Source organism: Somniosus microcephalus, unplaced genomic scaffold (assembly GCF_052327205.1).
Source record: "Somniosus microcephalus isolate GS21.2 unplaced genomic scaffold, FLI_Smic_1.0 unresolved_chr1, whole genome shotgun sequence".
Lineage (NCBI taxonomy): Eukaryota > Metazoa > Chordata > Chondrichthyes > Squaliformes > Somniosidae > Somniosus > Somniosus microcephalus.
Window position 1 is genome coordinate 147,692,715 of NW_028225179.1, and position 17,597 is coordinate 147,710,311.

At 48.0% G+C, this 17,597-nt stretch overlaps 1 protein-coding gene across 1 annotated transcript in view; it reads right to left on the reverse strand.

Moving 5' to 3' along the window:
* LOC147096223 (lymphotoxin-alpha-like) overlaps positions 1 to 17,315 on the reverse strand; it is a 50,096-nt gene extending 32,781 nt beyond the window's left edge. Inside the window, exons 1-2 of the mRNA XM_085973797.1 lie at positions 17,202 to 17,315; positions 499 to 547 (exon numbers count right to left, since the gene is read on the reverse strand). Of these exons, the coding sequence (XP_085829923.1) occupies positions 499 to 547; positions 17,202 to 17,315 (163 nt within the window). The remainder of the gene's footprint in view (positions 1 to 498; positions 548 to 17,201) is intronic.
* Positions 17,316 to 17,597: the final 282 nt, after the last annotated feature.

Sequence of the window (17,597 nt, forward strand, 5' to 3'; positions counted from 1 at the left end):
AAGAGATAAATCTGCTCCTTTGCCTCAGTACCAAACCGAGATGCGAGATCTTACCCAGTCAGCGGTTAGAATGTGGAACTCGCTTCTGCAAGCAGTGGCTGAGGCGTGTTGTATCGATGCATTTAAGGGGAAACTAAATAAACACATGAGGGAGAAAGGAATCGGAGGATATGCTGAAAAACTTGACATGAAGTAGGGTGAGAGGAGGCTCGTGTGGAGCATAAACACCGACATGGACCTGTTGGGCCGAATGGCCTGTTTGTGTTTGTTATTTCTGTGTAACCTGCCTTGTGGTCCTCAATGGGCCAGGTGGGCTCATTTTCATCTCCCTGGTGAAAATAGAGGGTCGAGTGTATCCATCTAATTCCACCCCACCCCCTCCTGTTGCCCTGGATGCTTAATAGAAGCAGGCGACTCTCAAAGAGCTGGAATTCCCGGACCAGAGAGTGACTAATTAAAGGGCATATTCCACCGGATCCAACTGATAGCAGAAAGTACCCAAGAGCTCCTCAAACAGCTTCTGAATTTCTCCGCTGAGCTCACGGCCCTGTGTGTGGGAGAAAAAAAAGTAAAAGCCCGAGGCCTCTTTGGGCCGAGGCTCAGGTTGAGTAAGGACAGCCGCTTGCCATCTGTCACTGGCAAGGGCCTCGGTCAACCCCATCCACGGCTGCGGCGCATCAAACCTAGAATAGTGTCAGCCGTGGCTCACTGTGTGTCAAGCCCTCTCGCCTCTGAGTCAGGAGGGTCGTGGCTGATTCAAGATAACAACACTTTACTCACTGTCTCAAGAACCCAGATGAACCAATTAAAAAAACAAGATTGGGGGAGGGTGGGGGGGTGGTGGTCATGCTTTAGATACACTCCTGGCTTCAGTGGCATCAGTTACTGCCATTGGCAGCTCACATGCCCCTTGCACATATCCGAGTTGACTCACTTCACCCAATATCTACATGTGCTCTAGGGGTTGTAATGGTATGTCCTTCTTGACACACGACCTTGATATCATAGGAACAGGAGGACGGCATCAGCCCCTCGAGCCAGTTGTGCCATTCAATTAGATCATGGTTGATCGAAATCTTAATTCCATCTACCAGCCTTGGCTCCATATCCCTTGATACCCTTCCATACGAACATAAGAAGTAGGAGTAGGAGTCGGTCATATGGCCCCTCAAGCGTGCTCCGCCATTCAATGAGATCATGGCTGATCTTTGACCTCAACTCCACTTTCCTGCCCAATCCCCATATCCCTTGATTCTCCGTGCCCAATGAAAACCTATCAATCTCAGTTTTGAAATTTTACATTGACCACCCCGCCCCCCCCCCCGCCTCAACAGCTTTTTGGGGGGAGAGAGTTCCAGATTTCCACTGCCCTTTGTGTGAAGAAATGCTTTCTGACATCACCACTGAACGGCCTGGCTCTAATTTTAAGGCTATGCCCCCCTTGTTCTGGACTTGGATCTACATACAGCGCCCTTCATGACCTCAGGACGCTTTACAACCAATGAAGCACTTTTTGAAGTGTAGCCACTGTTGTAAGGTAGGGAAAGGCGGCAGCTAAAGTGCGCACAGCAAGATCCATAAATTGCTCAGCTGGGCAGAACAGTGGCAAATGGAATTCAATCCGGAGAAGTGTGAGGTCATGCATTTGGGGAGGGCTAACAAGGAAAGGGAACACACATTAAATGGTAGGACACTGAGTAGTGTAGAGGAACAAAGAGACCTTGGAGTGCATGTCCACAGATCCCTGAGATAGCAGGCCAGGTAGATAAGATGTTTAAGAAGGCATACGGAATGCTTGCCTTTATTAGCTGTGGCACAGAATACAAGAGCAGGGGGTTATGCTTCAACTGTATAAAACACCAGTTAGGCCTCAGCTAGAGTACTGTGTGCAGTTCTGGTCACCACATTACAGGAAAGATGTGATTGCACTCGAGAGGGTACAGAAGAGATTTACAAGAATGTTGCCGGGAGTAGAGAATCTTAGCGATGAGGAAAGACTGGATAGGCTGGGTCTGTTTTCCTTGGAACAGAGGAGACTGAGGGGAGAACTTATTGAGGTGTATAAAATTATGAGGAACCTAGATAAAGTGGATAGAAAGGACTTATTTCTCTTAGTAGAGGGGTCAAAAACCAGGGGGCACAGAGTTAAAGTAATTGGGGGAAGGTTTAGAGGGGATTTGAGGGGAAATTTCTTCACCTAGAGGGTTGTGGGGGTCTGGAACTCACTGCCTGAAAGGGTGGTAGAGGCAGGAACCCTAACCACATTTAAAAAGTACTTGGATGTGCACTTGGGATACTGTAACCTGCAGGGCTACGGACCAAGAGCTGGGAAGTGGGATTAGGCTGGATAGCTCTTCATTGGCCGGCGCGGACACGATGGGCCGAAATGGCCTCCTTCTGTGCTGTAACTTCCTATGGTTCTATGTTTCTATGATCCCGCAACCAGCAATGTGATAATGACCAGATAAATCTGTTGTGGTGATGCTGGTTGAGGGAGAAATATTGGCCCCAGGATTCGTTGTGCCGTCCATGATAAAACCTCCCTCAACCAAGGCTTTCAGAGTTCAACTTATGGTGAGGAGCCCTCCCTAAGTGGTTGTAAGTAGGCGGGCGACACAGTGGAGACTGTCCCCGCTCCTTCTCCAAATGATGAGCGATAATAGCGAAGAAACCGCAGCACCAGCAGCTTCCCTAATCTCAGCTTTCAGTTTGATCGGAAATTTCCCAACCGTCAGCGTTTGTTTACTCAGATAGTGAGGGCTGAAGGAGATTACAGAGTGCGGGGCAGGAGAGTGCCAAACAGGGACCGAGAGAAAGAAAGCAATAAACGAAGGAAGGAAGGAAGGAAGAAGGAGAGAGAAAGAATGGTGTTGAAATGTTTCAAGTTATTCATGCAGTGAATTCATTTTTTGGAGAACAAGAATTGAGACTGAGAGGGACGGACAAGAGACAAAGAGAGAGAGAGAGAGAGAGACAAAGAAAGAAAGAACATTTCTGTAGCACCTTTCACCATCTCAAGATGTCCCAAAGTGCTTTACAGCCAATGAAGTACTTTTTGAAGTGTAGTCACTGTTGCAATATACCCGTCAGCCAATTTGCACACAGCAAGATCCCATAAACAGCAATGTGGTAATGATCAGATAATCTGCTTATAGTGATGTTAGTTGAGGGACAAATATGGGCCAGGGCACCAGGGAGGACTCCCCTGCTCTTCTTCAAAACAGTGCCATGGGATCTTTTACATCCACCTGAGAGAACAGACGAGGCCTCAGTTTAACGCCTCATCCGAAAGACGGCACCTCCGACAGTGCAGCGCTCCCTCAGTACTGCACTGGGAAAGTCAGCCTGAATTTACAGCTGGATGGGACTTAAACCCACAACTTTCTGACTCAGAGGCGAGAGTGCTACCTACTGAGCCAAGGCTGACGAAGAGATAAAGGAGAGACAGAGAGGAAGGGAGAAAGAGAGAGGGAGGCGGTAGGAAAGAGAGGCGGACAGACAGAGGGAAATAGAAGGACAGAGAGGTGGTGAAAAACACAAGCAGACAGCTACAGAAATTTTAACCAAATCTGAGGTCATCAGTGGGGAGCAAAATCGGGTGGGGTGTAAAACAGACACCCGACTGGAACCCGATCCGTTCCTGCCAGGTGGGCAAGGCTAGATCGGGGCTCTAGAGATAGAAAAACAGGTACATAGATCGTTAAAATGCCATGAACAGGTACAGAAAATAATGAAAAAGGCTAATGGAATGCTGATCTTTATATCTAGAGGACTAGAATACAAGGGGGTAGACGTTATGCTGCAGCTGGACAAAGCCCTGGTTAGGCCACACCTGGAGTACTGGGAGCAGTTCTGGGCACCACACCGTAGGAAGGATATATTGGCCTTGCAGGGAGAGCAGCGTAGGTTTACCAGAATGATACCCGGACTCCAAGGGTTAAATTACGAAGAGAGATTACACAAATTAGAGTTGTATTCCCTATAATTTAGAAGGTTAAGGGGTGATCTGATTGAAGTTATCAAGGTATTAAGGGGAACAGATAGGGTAGATATTCCCGCTGGTTGGGGAGTCTTGGACTAGGGGGGCACAGTCTAAAAATTAGAGCCAGGCCTTTCAGGGGTTAGGAAACACTTCTACACACAAAGGGTGGTAGAAGTTTGGGACTCTTTTTCACAGACAGCGATTGATGCTAGATCAATTGTTAATTTTAAATCGAAGATTGATAGATTTTTGTTAACCAAAGCTATTAAGGAATATGGGCTAAAGGTGGGTATGTGGAGTTAGGTCACAAATCAGCCATGATCTCATTGAATGGCGGAACAGGCTCGGGGGGCTGAATGGCCTCCTCCTGTTCCTCTGTTCCTATGACAGAGACAGAGACAGACAGAATGCAGGGATTAAAAACAGAGGCTGACAAAGGGCGGCAACAGCGACAGAGAAATACATGGCAAGGGAGACAGAGGGAAGGACAGACCCGGAGAGAAAGATCGAGAAGAAGAAATAAAGGTGAAGAGAAGGAGACACAAAGACCAGTGGAGAGACAGAGACGGGAATGTACTTTACAGAGGTCCCCCTCTCTCCCTATCTTGACAGTGCCAGGATCAGGAAGGCAGGCTGCTCCCTCTGGAGCCTCAGATGTATTAAGTTACCAACTGGGATCAGGATGGGGGGGGGGGGGAGGGGGTGAGGGGCTGGAACTCAAGGCTGAAAACGGCTCATTTCTCCCAGACACGGAAGAGGCCCATTGCTGGAGGCCTGCTTTAATTCCAACAGCGCCCTCTCATGTAGGAGGAGTGGGGACCCGGCTGTGCTTACTGGAGCACGGCACGCAGTGATGAGTCAGGTGTCCCTCATAGTGTAAAGCTCCTCTGCAGGGAATCCACAACATCCACATAAAACTCCCTGGTGCATTACTTTAGCTGGAAAATCTAACAGAGAAAATGTTAGTAAAATAAAAGGGCAATGGAGAAAATAATGAGACTAAATTTCCAGGACCTGATGGTTCCCACTGTAGGGTATTAAAAGAAATAGGTGAGGAAATTGTAGCCTCTTAGTCATGATACGCTGGTTGGGGATTCTAGGACTAGGGGACACAGTCTAAAAATTAGAGCCAGACCTTTCAGGAGTGAAATTAGGAAACACTTCTACACACAAAGGGTGGTCGAAGTTTGGAACTCTCTTCCGCAAATGGCAACTGATGCTAGATCAGTTGGTAATTTTAAATCTGAGATCGATAGATTTTTGTTAACCCAAGGTATTAATCGATATGGGACAAAGGCGGGTATGTGGAGTTAGGTAGCAGATCAGCCATGATCTCATTGAATGTCGGAACAGGCTCGAGGGGCTGAATGGCTGCCTCCTGTTTCTATGTTCCTATGATCTTCTAAAACTCTCTTGATTCAGGAATTGTCCCCTTGGATTGGAAAATTGACAATGGCATTCCATTATTTAAGAAGGGCGGGAGAGACAGACTAGGAAATTAGAGCTAGGCCTTTCAGGAGAGAAGTTAGGAAATGTTGGGAAATTACAGGCCTATTAGTCTGACGCCGGTTGTGGGGAAGTCGCTAGAATCTGTAATTAGGGCCAGGATGAGTGAGCTCTTGAACAATAATGAACTGATCAGAGAGCGTCATTATGGATTTTGTAAAGGGTCAGTCTTGTCTAATGAAGCTATTTGAATTTTTTCAAGATATAACTAATGTGGTAGATAAGGGAATATCTATGGACAGGTGGAGAGATAGTTAGTGAAAGAGAGAGATGTAAAGAGAGAGAAATAGAGATCAATAGAGATATATATAGAATTATAGAATGATACAGCACAGAAGCACGGTGGCATAGTGGTTAGCACTGTTGCCTCACAGCGCCAGGGACCCGTGTTCGAATCTGGCCGCGGGTGACTGTCTGTGTGGAGTTTGCACATTCTCCCCGTGTTTGTGTGGGTTTCCTCCGGGTGCTCTGGTTTCCTCCCACAGTCCAAAGATGTGCGGTTAGGTTGATTGGCTATGATAAATTGACCCTTAGTGTTAGGGGGGGATTAAATACGTGGGGTTATGGGGATAGGGTGGGATATGTGTTGGTGTAGGGGTTACGGGGATCGGGTGGGATATGTGGCAGTGCAGGCTTGATGGGCCGAAATGGCCTCTATCTGCACTGTGGGGTTTCTGTGATTTCTGTGAGAAGGAGGCCACTCGGCCCATCGTGCCTGTGACGGCTCTTTGGCAGGGCTATCCCACTCCCCGTGCTTGTTCCCCATAGATGGGCAATTTTTCCCTTTCAAGTATTTATCCAATTCTCTTTGGAATGTTACCATTGAATCTGCTTCCACCGCCCTTTCAGGCAGCGCATTCCAGATCACAACAACTCGCTGTGTAAAAAATGTTTCCTCATTTCGCCTCTGGTTCTTTTATCAATCACCTTTGGTGACCAACCCTTCCGCCACAGGAAACAGTTTCTCCTTATTTACTCTATCAAAAGCCTTCAGGGTTTTGAACACGTCTGTCAAATCTCCTCTTAACCTTCTCTGCTCTAAGGAGAACAACCTCAGCTTCTCCAGTCTCTCCACGTAACTGAAGTTTTTCGTCCCTAGTGCCTTTCTAGTAAACCTCTTCTGCACCCTCGCCAAGGCCTTGACAGATAAAAGAGAGATAAAGATAGATTAAATAAAATGCAGGAAATGAACCAGTGGGGACTGAGAACCTCTTCTGCAAAGTGTAGATGCTTTTCATGAAGGCTGAAGGCCTGCAGTGGGCTGGTAACAGCCACAGCATCATCCCCGCAGCGCAGTTTGAACTTGGACAGCTGCCCATTGTAACCACAGAACTACGGCAGACAAGACAGGGTGAGCTGTGCATCCACCGCCCCGCATTGGCACTGGGAGGAGCCTGTCAAACTGGTCGATGGTGTATGGGCTCCAAGCAAACCTTGGCTCCCAGTTAAATGCAGCGAATGTTCTGCACTCGCCCCTCATCTGCCTCATCTCGACCCAAGAGCCGCTTACCTCGAAGAAAAGAAAAGATAATGGCGGCGATCGCAATAAGCTGCAAAGTTAAGGTGGCAGAGCCGAAGACACTAGGCCCGCACCTCCTAGTCTAGAGCCTAAGACACTAGGCCCGAACCTCCTAGTCTAGAGCCTAAGACACTAGGCCCAAATCTCCTAGTCTACAGCCTAAGGCATTAGACCAGAACCTCCTAGTCTAGAGCCTAAGACACTGGGCCTGATCCTCCAATCTACAGCCTAAGGCAATAGGCTTGAAGTCCTAGTCTAGAGCCTAAGACACTGGGCCTGAATGTCCTAGTCTAGAGCCTAAGACACTAGGTCTGAATCTCCTAGTCTACAGCCTAACACACTGGGCCTGAATGTCCTAGTCGAGAGCCTAAGACACTAGGCCCAAATGTACTGGTCTTGCCCTGGGGCTATTGGATAGATTGGGTGCAGGGAATTCAGGGAAATCGGGAAGGGATGAGTGAAAGCGACATGGTTTCCCATCCATTAATTTAAATTGCCACTGTCTGCCCAGAGAGTAATTAAGGGTGTAGAAAAGTTTGCCACATGGAGCAGTCAATACAGGCACAACAGAATCTGTGAAGGGGCATGCGGATAAACGTTTAACATGCAGGGGCTTGAGGGAGAGGCCAGGGCGATGTGATTAATTGTGGATCGCTCAAGTAAAGAGCCAGCACCAACCCGATGGGCTGAGTGGCCTACTCTGTGCTGTAAGCATCCACCACCGTTCTAATCAATGTGTTACCTCACTTGTAGGAAATTCCCTTGCCTGCTAATTTAAGCAGAGCTATGCTTAATTCAATGGTTAACACTTATAGTTAGCAGAGGAATTATATCCAAATATTTTTAACATGTCATAGAGTCATAACAGCCTTCGTGAGTTCGTGCCGGCTCTCTGTAGAGCAATCCAGTCAGTCCCATTCCCCCGCTCTATCCCCGTAGCCCTGTAAGTTTATTTCCCTCCAGTGCCTATCCAGTCTCCCCTTGAAAACATTGAGTGTCTCCACTTCCACCACTTCCGTCAGCAGTGAGTTCCAGGTCCTCACCACTTGCTGTGTAAAGAAGTTTTTCCTCACGTTCCCCCTGTATCTTTTGCCCTAAACCTTAAGGCCTAGAAATTCAGTGGGCTGCGCCACCCATTAGCACCTTAAGAGGGCGCTAAGTGGGTTGGAAGCCACTGGCCACGCCTCCCGCTACATTCAACAGGACGCTAATGGCGGCGCTAGCCGTTAGCGCTGCACCGCCACCGATGACATCATATTTAGTTGCGCCCCCTGCTTTAACGCCGGACGCAATGTGCGACCGGTTCAGGGGGCCTACCTGCGGCGGTAGAGGCACTAATTAAAGGAGAGGTGCCGGCCCCGGCCTCCTGAGCCCCCCCCACCCCCCGCGGAGTGCCGGCTGTGTTCCAAGAGCCCGGCACTTCTCCTCGGTGCCGGCCTCTTTTGCTGGCACTCGCGATCCTCGATCGCGCTGCACAAGGCCCCTCCCCTTTAAGAAGGGGAGGAAGGCCTGCAGTACCGCAGAGCGCCGTGCCGCAGCGTGTGGCACTGCGGCACGTTGCGCAGCGATATTCAGTTGCAGCGCCCCAAGAGGGATGCGGGGCGCCTCCCATAGCGCCGCGCTTCCCTCTGGGGCGCTCAAACTGAATTTCCGCTGGGCAACTGCGACTGCGTCCGGGGCGCTACTTTTAGCGCCCTGGCGAGGCTGGCGCCCCAGATGGGGCTATAGTGAATTTCCAGGCCTAAATCTTTGTCCCCTAGTCCTTGTACCATCAACTAGTGGTAACTGCCTTTCCTCGTCTAGTCTATCCAAACCCGTCATAATCTTGTACACTTCTATCAAATCTACCCTCAACCTCCTTTGCTCTAATGAAAACAAATCCAGCTTCTCCAACCTGTCCTTGTAGCTAAAATCCCCCATCCCCCATCATAACCAGGGGTCACAGTCTAAGGATAAGGGGTAAGCCATTTAGGACAGAGATGAGGAGGAATTTCTTCACCCAGAGAGTGGTGAACCTGTGGAATTTTCTACCACAGAAGGCAGTGGAGGCCAATTCATTAAATATATTCAAGAAGGAGTTGGATATATTTCTTAAGGCTAAAGGGAATCAAGGGATATGGGGAGAAAGCAGGGACCGGGTACTGAATTTGGATGATCAGCCATGATCTCACTGAATGGCGGAGCAGGCTCGAGGGGCCGAATGGCCTACTCCTGCTCCTATCTTCTATGTTTCTACACACAAAGGGTGGTAGAAGTTTGGAACTCTTTTTCACACACAGCGATTGATGCTAGATCAGTTGTTAATTTTAAATCGAAGATTGATAGATTTTTGTTAACCAAAGCTATTAAGGAATATGGGCTAAAGGTGGGTATATGGAGTTAGGTCACAAATCAGCCATGATCTCATTGAATGGTGGAACAGGCTCGGGGGGCTGATGGCCTCCTCCTGTTCCTCTGTTCCTATGACAGAGACAGGGACAGACAGAATGCAGGGATTAAAAACAGAGGCTGACAAAGGGCGGCAACAGCGACAGCGAAATACATGGCAAGGGAGACAGAGGGAAGGACAGACCCGGAGAGAAAGATCGAGAAGAAGAAATAAAGGTGAAGAGAAGGAGACACAAAGACCAGTGGAGAGACAGAGACGGGAATGTACTTTACAAAGGTTCCCCTCTCTCCCTATCTTGACAGTGCCAGGATCAGGAAGGCAGGCTGCTCCCTCTGGAGCCTCAGATGTATTAAGTTACCAACTAATAATAATAATTCAACTTTATTTTCATTGTACAATGCACAAGTACATGAACAACGAAATGTGATCTTGCAAGCTCCCATAAGTCCAGTACAAATAACATTAACATTAAACGTAAATAGCACCGTCTTGGGAGAAGCAAAGCCGCTGCGTCTGTGCGCGCCGCCATTCCATTTCCACTATTCCTCCTGTCCGACAATCATCAGCCCAACGCCCGGGCCTGCTCACCAGCCGCCCCTCCCGGGGCTCCTTCCGTGACCTTCTCACCAACCGCCCCTCCTCGGGGCTCCTTCCGTGACCTTCTGCACCTGGTCTTCCCTGATGGTCACCCCTCCAGGTACTAACCAGGCCTGGCTCTGTTTAGCTTCCAAGCCTTGCCAGTGACCCTGTCCCTAGTCCCAGGAACAGGGATCAGGCTTGCGGGGGGGTGCGGGGGGAGGGGCTGGAACTCAAGGCTGAAAACGGCTCATTTCTCCCAGACACGGAACCGGCCCATTGCTGGAGGCCTGCTTTAATTCCAACAGCGCCCTCTCATGTAGGAGGAGTGGGGACCCGGCTTTGCTTACTGGAGCACGGCACGCAGTGATGAGTCAGGTGTCCCTCATAGTGTAAAGCTCCTCTGCAGGGAATCCACAACATCCACATAAAACTCCCTGGTGCATTACTTTAGCTGGAAATTACTTTAGCTGGTATCTCTTGCCCTAAACCTTAAATCTGTGTCCCCTAGTCCTTGTACCATCAACTAGTGGGAACAGCCTTTCCCCGTCTAGCCTATCCAAACCCGTCATAATCTTGTACACCTCTATCAAATCACCCCTCAACCTTCTTTGCTCTAATGAAAACAAATCCAGCATCTCCAACCTGTCCTTGTAGCTAAGATCCCCCATCCCCGGAACCATTCTTGCAAATCTCCTCTGCACCCTCTCAAGGGCTTTCACATCCTTCCTAAAGTGTGGTGACCAGAACTGGATGCAATACTCCAGTTGTGGCCTAACCAGTGCTTTATAAAGGTTCAACATAACTTAGAGTCATAGAGTTATACAGCACAGAAAGAGGCCCTTCGGCCCATCGTGTCCACGCCGGCCATCAAGCCCTGTCTATTCTAATCCCATTTTCCAGCACTTGGTCCGTAGCCTTGTATGCTCTGGCGTTTCAAGTGCTCGTCTAAATGCTCCTTGAATGTTGTGAGGGTTCCTGCCTCTGCCACCCTTTCAGGCAGTGAGTTCCAGATTCCAACCACCCTCTGGGTGAAAAAGTGTTCCCTCAAATCCCTCTAAACCTCCTGCCCCTTACCTTGAAACTATGCCCCCTGGATATTGACCCCTCTACTAAGGGGAAAAGTTCCTTTCTATCTACCCTATATATGCCCCTCATAATTTTGGAAACCTCAATCAGGTCCCCCCTCAGCCTTCTCTGCTCCGAGGAAAACAACCCCAGCCTGTCCAGTTTCTCTACATAGCTGAAGCGCTCCAGCCCAGGTAACATTCTCTACACCTCTACTTTTGTGCTCATTCTATATTACTAATCCAGCACATTGAAAAACTTCTTCACACAAAGGGTGGTAGAAGTGTGGAACACTCACTCACAAAAAGCAATAGATGCTAGCTCAATTCATAGTTCTAAATCTGAGAGCGATCGATTTTTTGCGAGCCAAGGGTATTGAGGGACATGGAGCTAAGGTGGATAGATGGAGCTATGTCACAGGTCAGCGACGGATGTTGGAACAGGCTCGAGGAGCTGAATGGCCTCCTTCTGTTCCTCTGTTCCTATGCCATAGGGGTGTTCAAATGAGAGTTTGATCCTGGACTGAGAGAGTTCGAGTAGTGGGAGGCAGTGTTTTGATGGGCTGAATGGCCTACACTCATTCCTTGACTGTTTTTATGTGCTTCAGGGGGATGTTGTGAGGCAGTAAAACCACAATATCCTCTAGAGGTGTTTGAAGGAGGTTGGGCGATTTGTCGAGGCTGTAAGACTGGTTTCGTGCAGATCCAGTGGTGTTGAAATAAAGCTTTTCAAATCTTACAGACACTAAACTTAAAAAAAAAACGGAGCACATCAAAGTCTGGAGAGATTTGTGTATTATTCGCTGCCTTCAAGGAATAGCATGTCTCAACCGCCTGATGGGAAATAATTGGGAGCCATCTTTCCTTGGTAGAATTAACCGTTGTCCCTTGACCCAGCATGGGATGGGGGTGGGAAGTGGAACAGCGAGGGATTGGGAGAGACGGGAATCGGGACCCTCCCACCAGACAAGTGCCTTTCTCGCTCTCTCTCTCCTCGCTCACCCCTCAATCTCTCTTTCCTCTCGCCGTTCTTTCTTCTCTCTCTCTGTGGCTCCCCCTCTGTCTTCTTGTTTATTTGCCTAGCCCCTCCTTGCTCTCTTTCTCCTCTCTTTCTACCTGCTTCTGCCCGCTCTCCTTTCTCTGCCTCTCGAGCTACGCCTCTCTCTCTTCTCTCTGTTTACTGCAGCACGTTGCTTCTTCCCACTCTCCTTTCTGTTTTTCACTCTCCGCCTCTCTCTTCTCTGCTTTACCCCAGCACGTCACTTCCACTCTTCTTTCTCTGTTTCGCTCTCTCACCCTTTCACTGGTCTGTTTTACGCTCTCTACACACTTTCTCTTTCCTGCTGTCCCCAGTTTCCTCTCTCTCTCTCTCTCTCATTCTGCTTCTTTCTATCTTTAGTTTCCTCCCTCGGATATAAAGGATATGTATTAATATCCTGTTTAGTCTCGTGGCATGCTGCAGGGTGAGTAAATTGCCCAGACTAAACTTCATGCTGCATCTTACTGGGTTGTACCTGACCTGGGAGTGTGCAAAACTGACACTGGGTGCCAACAATGGAGTCAAAAATGCATTATTTTCCCTCAAGTACCTCAACCCAACAATAAAAAAAACACTAAAAGGTACCGGAAAATACAACAGATAAGGGGGTACTCACTTTGCGTCATTACAACATAGGAACAGGAGGAGGCCATTCAGCCCCTCGAGTCTGTCCCTTCAATGAGATCACGGTTGATCTGTATCTTAACTCCATTTACCCGCCTTGGTTCCATATCTATTAATACCCTTACCCAACAAAAATCTATCAATCTCAGTTTTGAAATTTTCAATTGACCCCCCAGCCCCCACAGCTGTTTGGGGGCGAGAGTCCCAGATTTCCACTACCCTTTGTGTGAAGACGTGCTTCCTGACATCACCCCTGAACGGCCAGGCTCTAATTTTAAGGTTCTGCCCACTTGTTCTGGACTTCCCCTTCCAGAGGAAATAGTTTCTCTCTATCCACCCTATCAACTGCTTTAATCATCATAAACAGCTCAATTAGATCACTCCTTAATCTTCTACAATCGAGGGAATACGAGCCTAGCCTAAGCAACCGTTCCTCATCATTTAACCCTTTTATCCCCGGTATCGTTCTGGTGAATCTGCTCTGCACGGCCTCCAAGGCCAATCTATCCTTCCTGAGGTGCGGTTCCCAGAACTGAACACAGTGCTCCAGCTGGGGGGTCTGTACAGCAGTAACATTCAGTTATGCCACTTAGACATCACCCAAGTGGAAAGGAGACTGCATATTGGACAGACCTGCCATACCTGCAGCAGCAGTCCGTACGTGAGCCTCTAGCTGTAGCCTGCCTGTTACCCGTGTCACTGAGGCTGATGACACACACGGTTATTATCTGTGTGAAAATCAGACTTCCCCTTGCTTTTCATCATCTCCCCTCTCTCCTGGCTGTGTCACTTTACAGGCCACATATTAGGAAGTAGTTACACTTCATTATGTAACAATAATCACAGGCACCAAAACTGGGTTAAATGTAGGTCACACTAATAGAAAGATTAGAGTTAGAGTGCGAGGGAGAGAAAGGTAGATAGACAAGTACAGACACTAAGATAGATAGGTAGAGGGATAGATAGATAGATAGATAGAGAGAGATATAGAGAGATAGATAGATGGATAATGGATAGATAGATAGATAGATAGATAGATAGATAGATAGATAGATAGATAGATAGATAGATAGATAGATAGATAGATGGAGAGAGATATAGATAGATAGATGGATAATGGATAGATAGATAGATAGATGGAGAGATATAGAGAGATAGATAGATGGATGCATAGATAGATAGATAGATAGAGAGATAGATAGATAGATGGAGAGAGATATAGAGAGATAGATAGATGGATGAATGGATGGATAGATAGATATATAGATAGATAGAGAGAGAGATAGATTGATAGGTAGAGAGAGAGTGAGAGATAGATAGATAGAGCGATAGATAGAGCAATAGATAGATAGAGAGATAGAAAGAGAGATCTAGAGATATATATAGATAGAGCGATAGATAGAGCGATAGTTAGATAGAGATGGATAGATAGATAGAGAGATAGATAGAGAGATAGCTAGATAGATAGATAGCTTGATAGATAGATGGATAGATAGAGCGATAGAGAGATAGATGGATAGATAGATAGCGAGATAGAGAGAGAGATGGATAGAGAGAGCGATAGAGAGAGCGATAGATAGAGAGCGATAGATAGATAGATAGAGATGGATAGATAGAGAGATAGAGAGATAGATAGAGAGATAGAGAGATAGATGGATAGAGAGAGAGATGGATAGAGAGAGCGATAGATAGATAGAGAGAGCGATAGATAGATAGATAGATAGATAGATAGATAGATAGATAGATAGATAGATGGAGAGAGATATAGAGAGATAGATAGATGGATGAATGGATGGATGGATAGATAGATAGATATATAGATAGATAGATAGATTGATCGGTAGAGAGAGAGTGAGAGATAGGTAGATAGAGCGATAGATAGATAGATAGAGATAGATAGATAGAGCGATAGATAGATAGAGAGATAGACCAATAGATAGAGAGAGATATAGAGAGATATATAGATAGAGCGATAGATATAGATAGATAGAGCGATAGATAGAGATGGATAGATAGATAGATAGAGAGATAGAGATAGGTAGAGATAGATAGCTAGATAGATAGATAACTAGATAGATAGATGGATAGATAGAGAGATAGATGGATAGATAGAGAGATAGACAGAGAGCTAGAGAGAGAGATGGATAGAGAGAGCGATAGATAGATAGTAGATAGATATAGATAGATAGATAGAGATGGATAGATAGAGAGATAGAGAGATGGATAGAGAGAGAGATGGATAGAGAGAGCAATAGATAGATAGAAAGATGGATATATAGATAGATAGATAGATGATAGATAGATAGATAGAGATGGATAAAGAGAGCAATAGATAGATAGAGAGATAGATGGATATATAGATAGATAGATAGATAGATAGATAGATAGATGATAGACAGATAGATAGATAGATAGATAGATGATAGATAGATCGACAAAGAAATAGATTAAAAGGTTGATGCTTAAAAGAGTGGAATAGCTCAGTCCTCCGATCCTGATCTAACGCCCGAACACAATAAAGAAAACATGCCGAGGGCCTCCCCACTCCAGGAGTTAATCTCGCACTTTGAGTTCATACAGGCTGGGGAGTAACTCGAGATCAGCCTGCAGCTTATGGGTGAAGCTCATTGCAGATGCTGGGAATTTTTAAAAAACTTTTTTGTTTCACCCGGAGACTTTCAGGAATTTGCGTGTGTGAGAGAGAGAGAGACAGCACCCAGTCCTCTGCTGGTGTTAATGGCTAGGTGCCAGATTGTGGAACTCGGAGTGGCCGCTGTGCCACCTCAGTGGGCAGTTTCGGGCCGGCCTGCAGTATAACTAGGATCTGCCGAGGCTCCTTCTCAGACTGCTAGCTGCAGTGTAACTAAGGCCTTATACACACACCAGGACCATTACTCTGTGCAAAAACTCGACTCCATTAGAGGGTTTCCAACCCCCCAGGAATTAATCTCCTGGACACTGCTGTGAGAAAATTCACGGGGGCCTTAAACAAAATGTGCGTTTGCATCATTTGCAACAACAACAACTTGCATTTATACAGCGCCTTTAACGTAGTGAAACGTCTCGAGGCACCTCACAGGAGCGATTATCAGGCATGATTTGACACCGAGCCACGTGAGGAAATAGTAGGACAGATGAGGAAAAGCTTGGACAAAGAGGTAGGTTTTAAGGAGCGTCTTAAAGAGAGGTAGAGAGGCGGAGAGGTTTAGGGAGGGAATTCCACAACTTAGGGCCCAGGCAGCAGAAGGCACGGCCACCAATGGTGGAGCGATTATAATCAGGGATGCTCAAGAGGGCAGAATTAGAGGAGCGCAGATATCCCGGGGGGTTGTGGGGCTGAAGGGAGGTTACAGAGATAGGGAGGGGCGAGGCCATGGAGGGATTTGAAAACAAGGCTGAGAATTTTTTTAAAGAAAAGAAAAATCTTCTATAAATATTTTGTTTATTATTTTTCACAACATGGGCGATGGGGAATAAAGGCTGTTTGACTGGACGGGGTTCTGCAATGAATCCTCCAGGAACACGTCCAGCCAGAGTGGGGAATCCTGCGCTCCACGTGGTGTTCAGTTCCGGCGCCAGGTGGATTGTACGAATGGAATTTTCTGAAGCAGCCTCCCCATGGAAAACCGCGCACAACGCAACTGCCATTTTCCGACACGTCTAGCACACAGTGGCACGGGGCGTCATGAGGTCCCGCTCTACATCTGTAGCGTTGTTCCCTCGCAATTCCCCCCCACCCCCCGCCACCTCCCTCACCTCATCATACAGGCCAGGGCAGAGGCACCTGACCCATCCCATAGTATTCAGCTGTCCGCCTTCCGGCGAGCCGGTGAAGCTTCGATCATCCCCCCCATGCAGCCCAGACTCGCACCTTACGGCGTCGGCTGTGGCTCAGTGGGTAGCACTCTCACCTCTGTGAGTCAGAAGGTCGTGGGTTCATAGTCCCACTCCTAGAGCTTCAAGGGCAAAATCTAGGCTGCCATTCCAGGTGCAGTACTGAGGGAGTGCTGCACTGTCTTTCGGATGAGATGTTAAACCTCGAGGCCCCCGCCTGCCCTCTAAGGTGGGATGTGAAAGATCCCGCGGCCACTATTTGCGGAGAAGAGCAGGAGGAGTTCTCCCTGATGTCCTGTGACCAATATTTATCCCTCAATCAACATCACTAAAACAGATTATCTGGTCGTTATCACATTGCCGTTTGTGGGATCTTGCTGTGCGTTTCCTATATTACAACAGTGACCGCACTTCAAATAAACGACTTCATTGGCTGTAAAGCGCTCTGGGACGTCCTGAGGTCGGGAAAGGCGCGATAGAAATGCAAGCCTTCCCTTTCCCGGGATTCACTTGGAAGTGGAGGTGGAAATAATTTGGTGGCGGGGGACTCTGGCGGATGGCCTTTTATCCAGTTGGGCGAAGAGTGGGGAGAAGGGGGTGGTGGGGGAATAAAGTGGGGGGGAACGCTTTCACCCGAAGAGAAAAGTAACAGAAAGTCCGCTTACCTTTCTCCAGCTGCTGGTGGCCACGAGGTAACAGGCGATCCCGAGAATACCCACGGTCAGCCCGGCACACCACAGGCTCAGCGCCACCACCGTCTTCGACCTGGGCTGCGCCATTACACCAAGGGTGCCAGGGCGGCAAGAGGCTGGCGGGAGAGGGAGGGAGGGGGCAGAGGGAGAGAGGGGAGTTTGGGAGGGGGGAGGAAAGCGGTTGCGGGTGTCAACTCTCCTCACGTACACCGGGCACCGCCCCGCTGACCCGAGCGTGCCCCCCGTCCCCCCCCAACTCCCCCGCCAGCCACGGCTCAGAGGATTGCTCGACAGGACTGACAGAGAGTTTGAGAAGAAGCTCCCGGTCCAGCTAGCCTGTGGCAGTAATGATGTTCCTGAGCACACAAG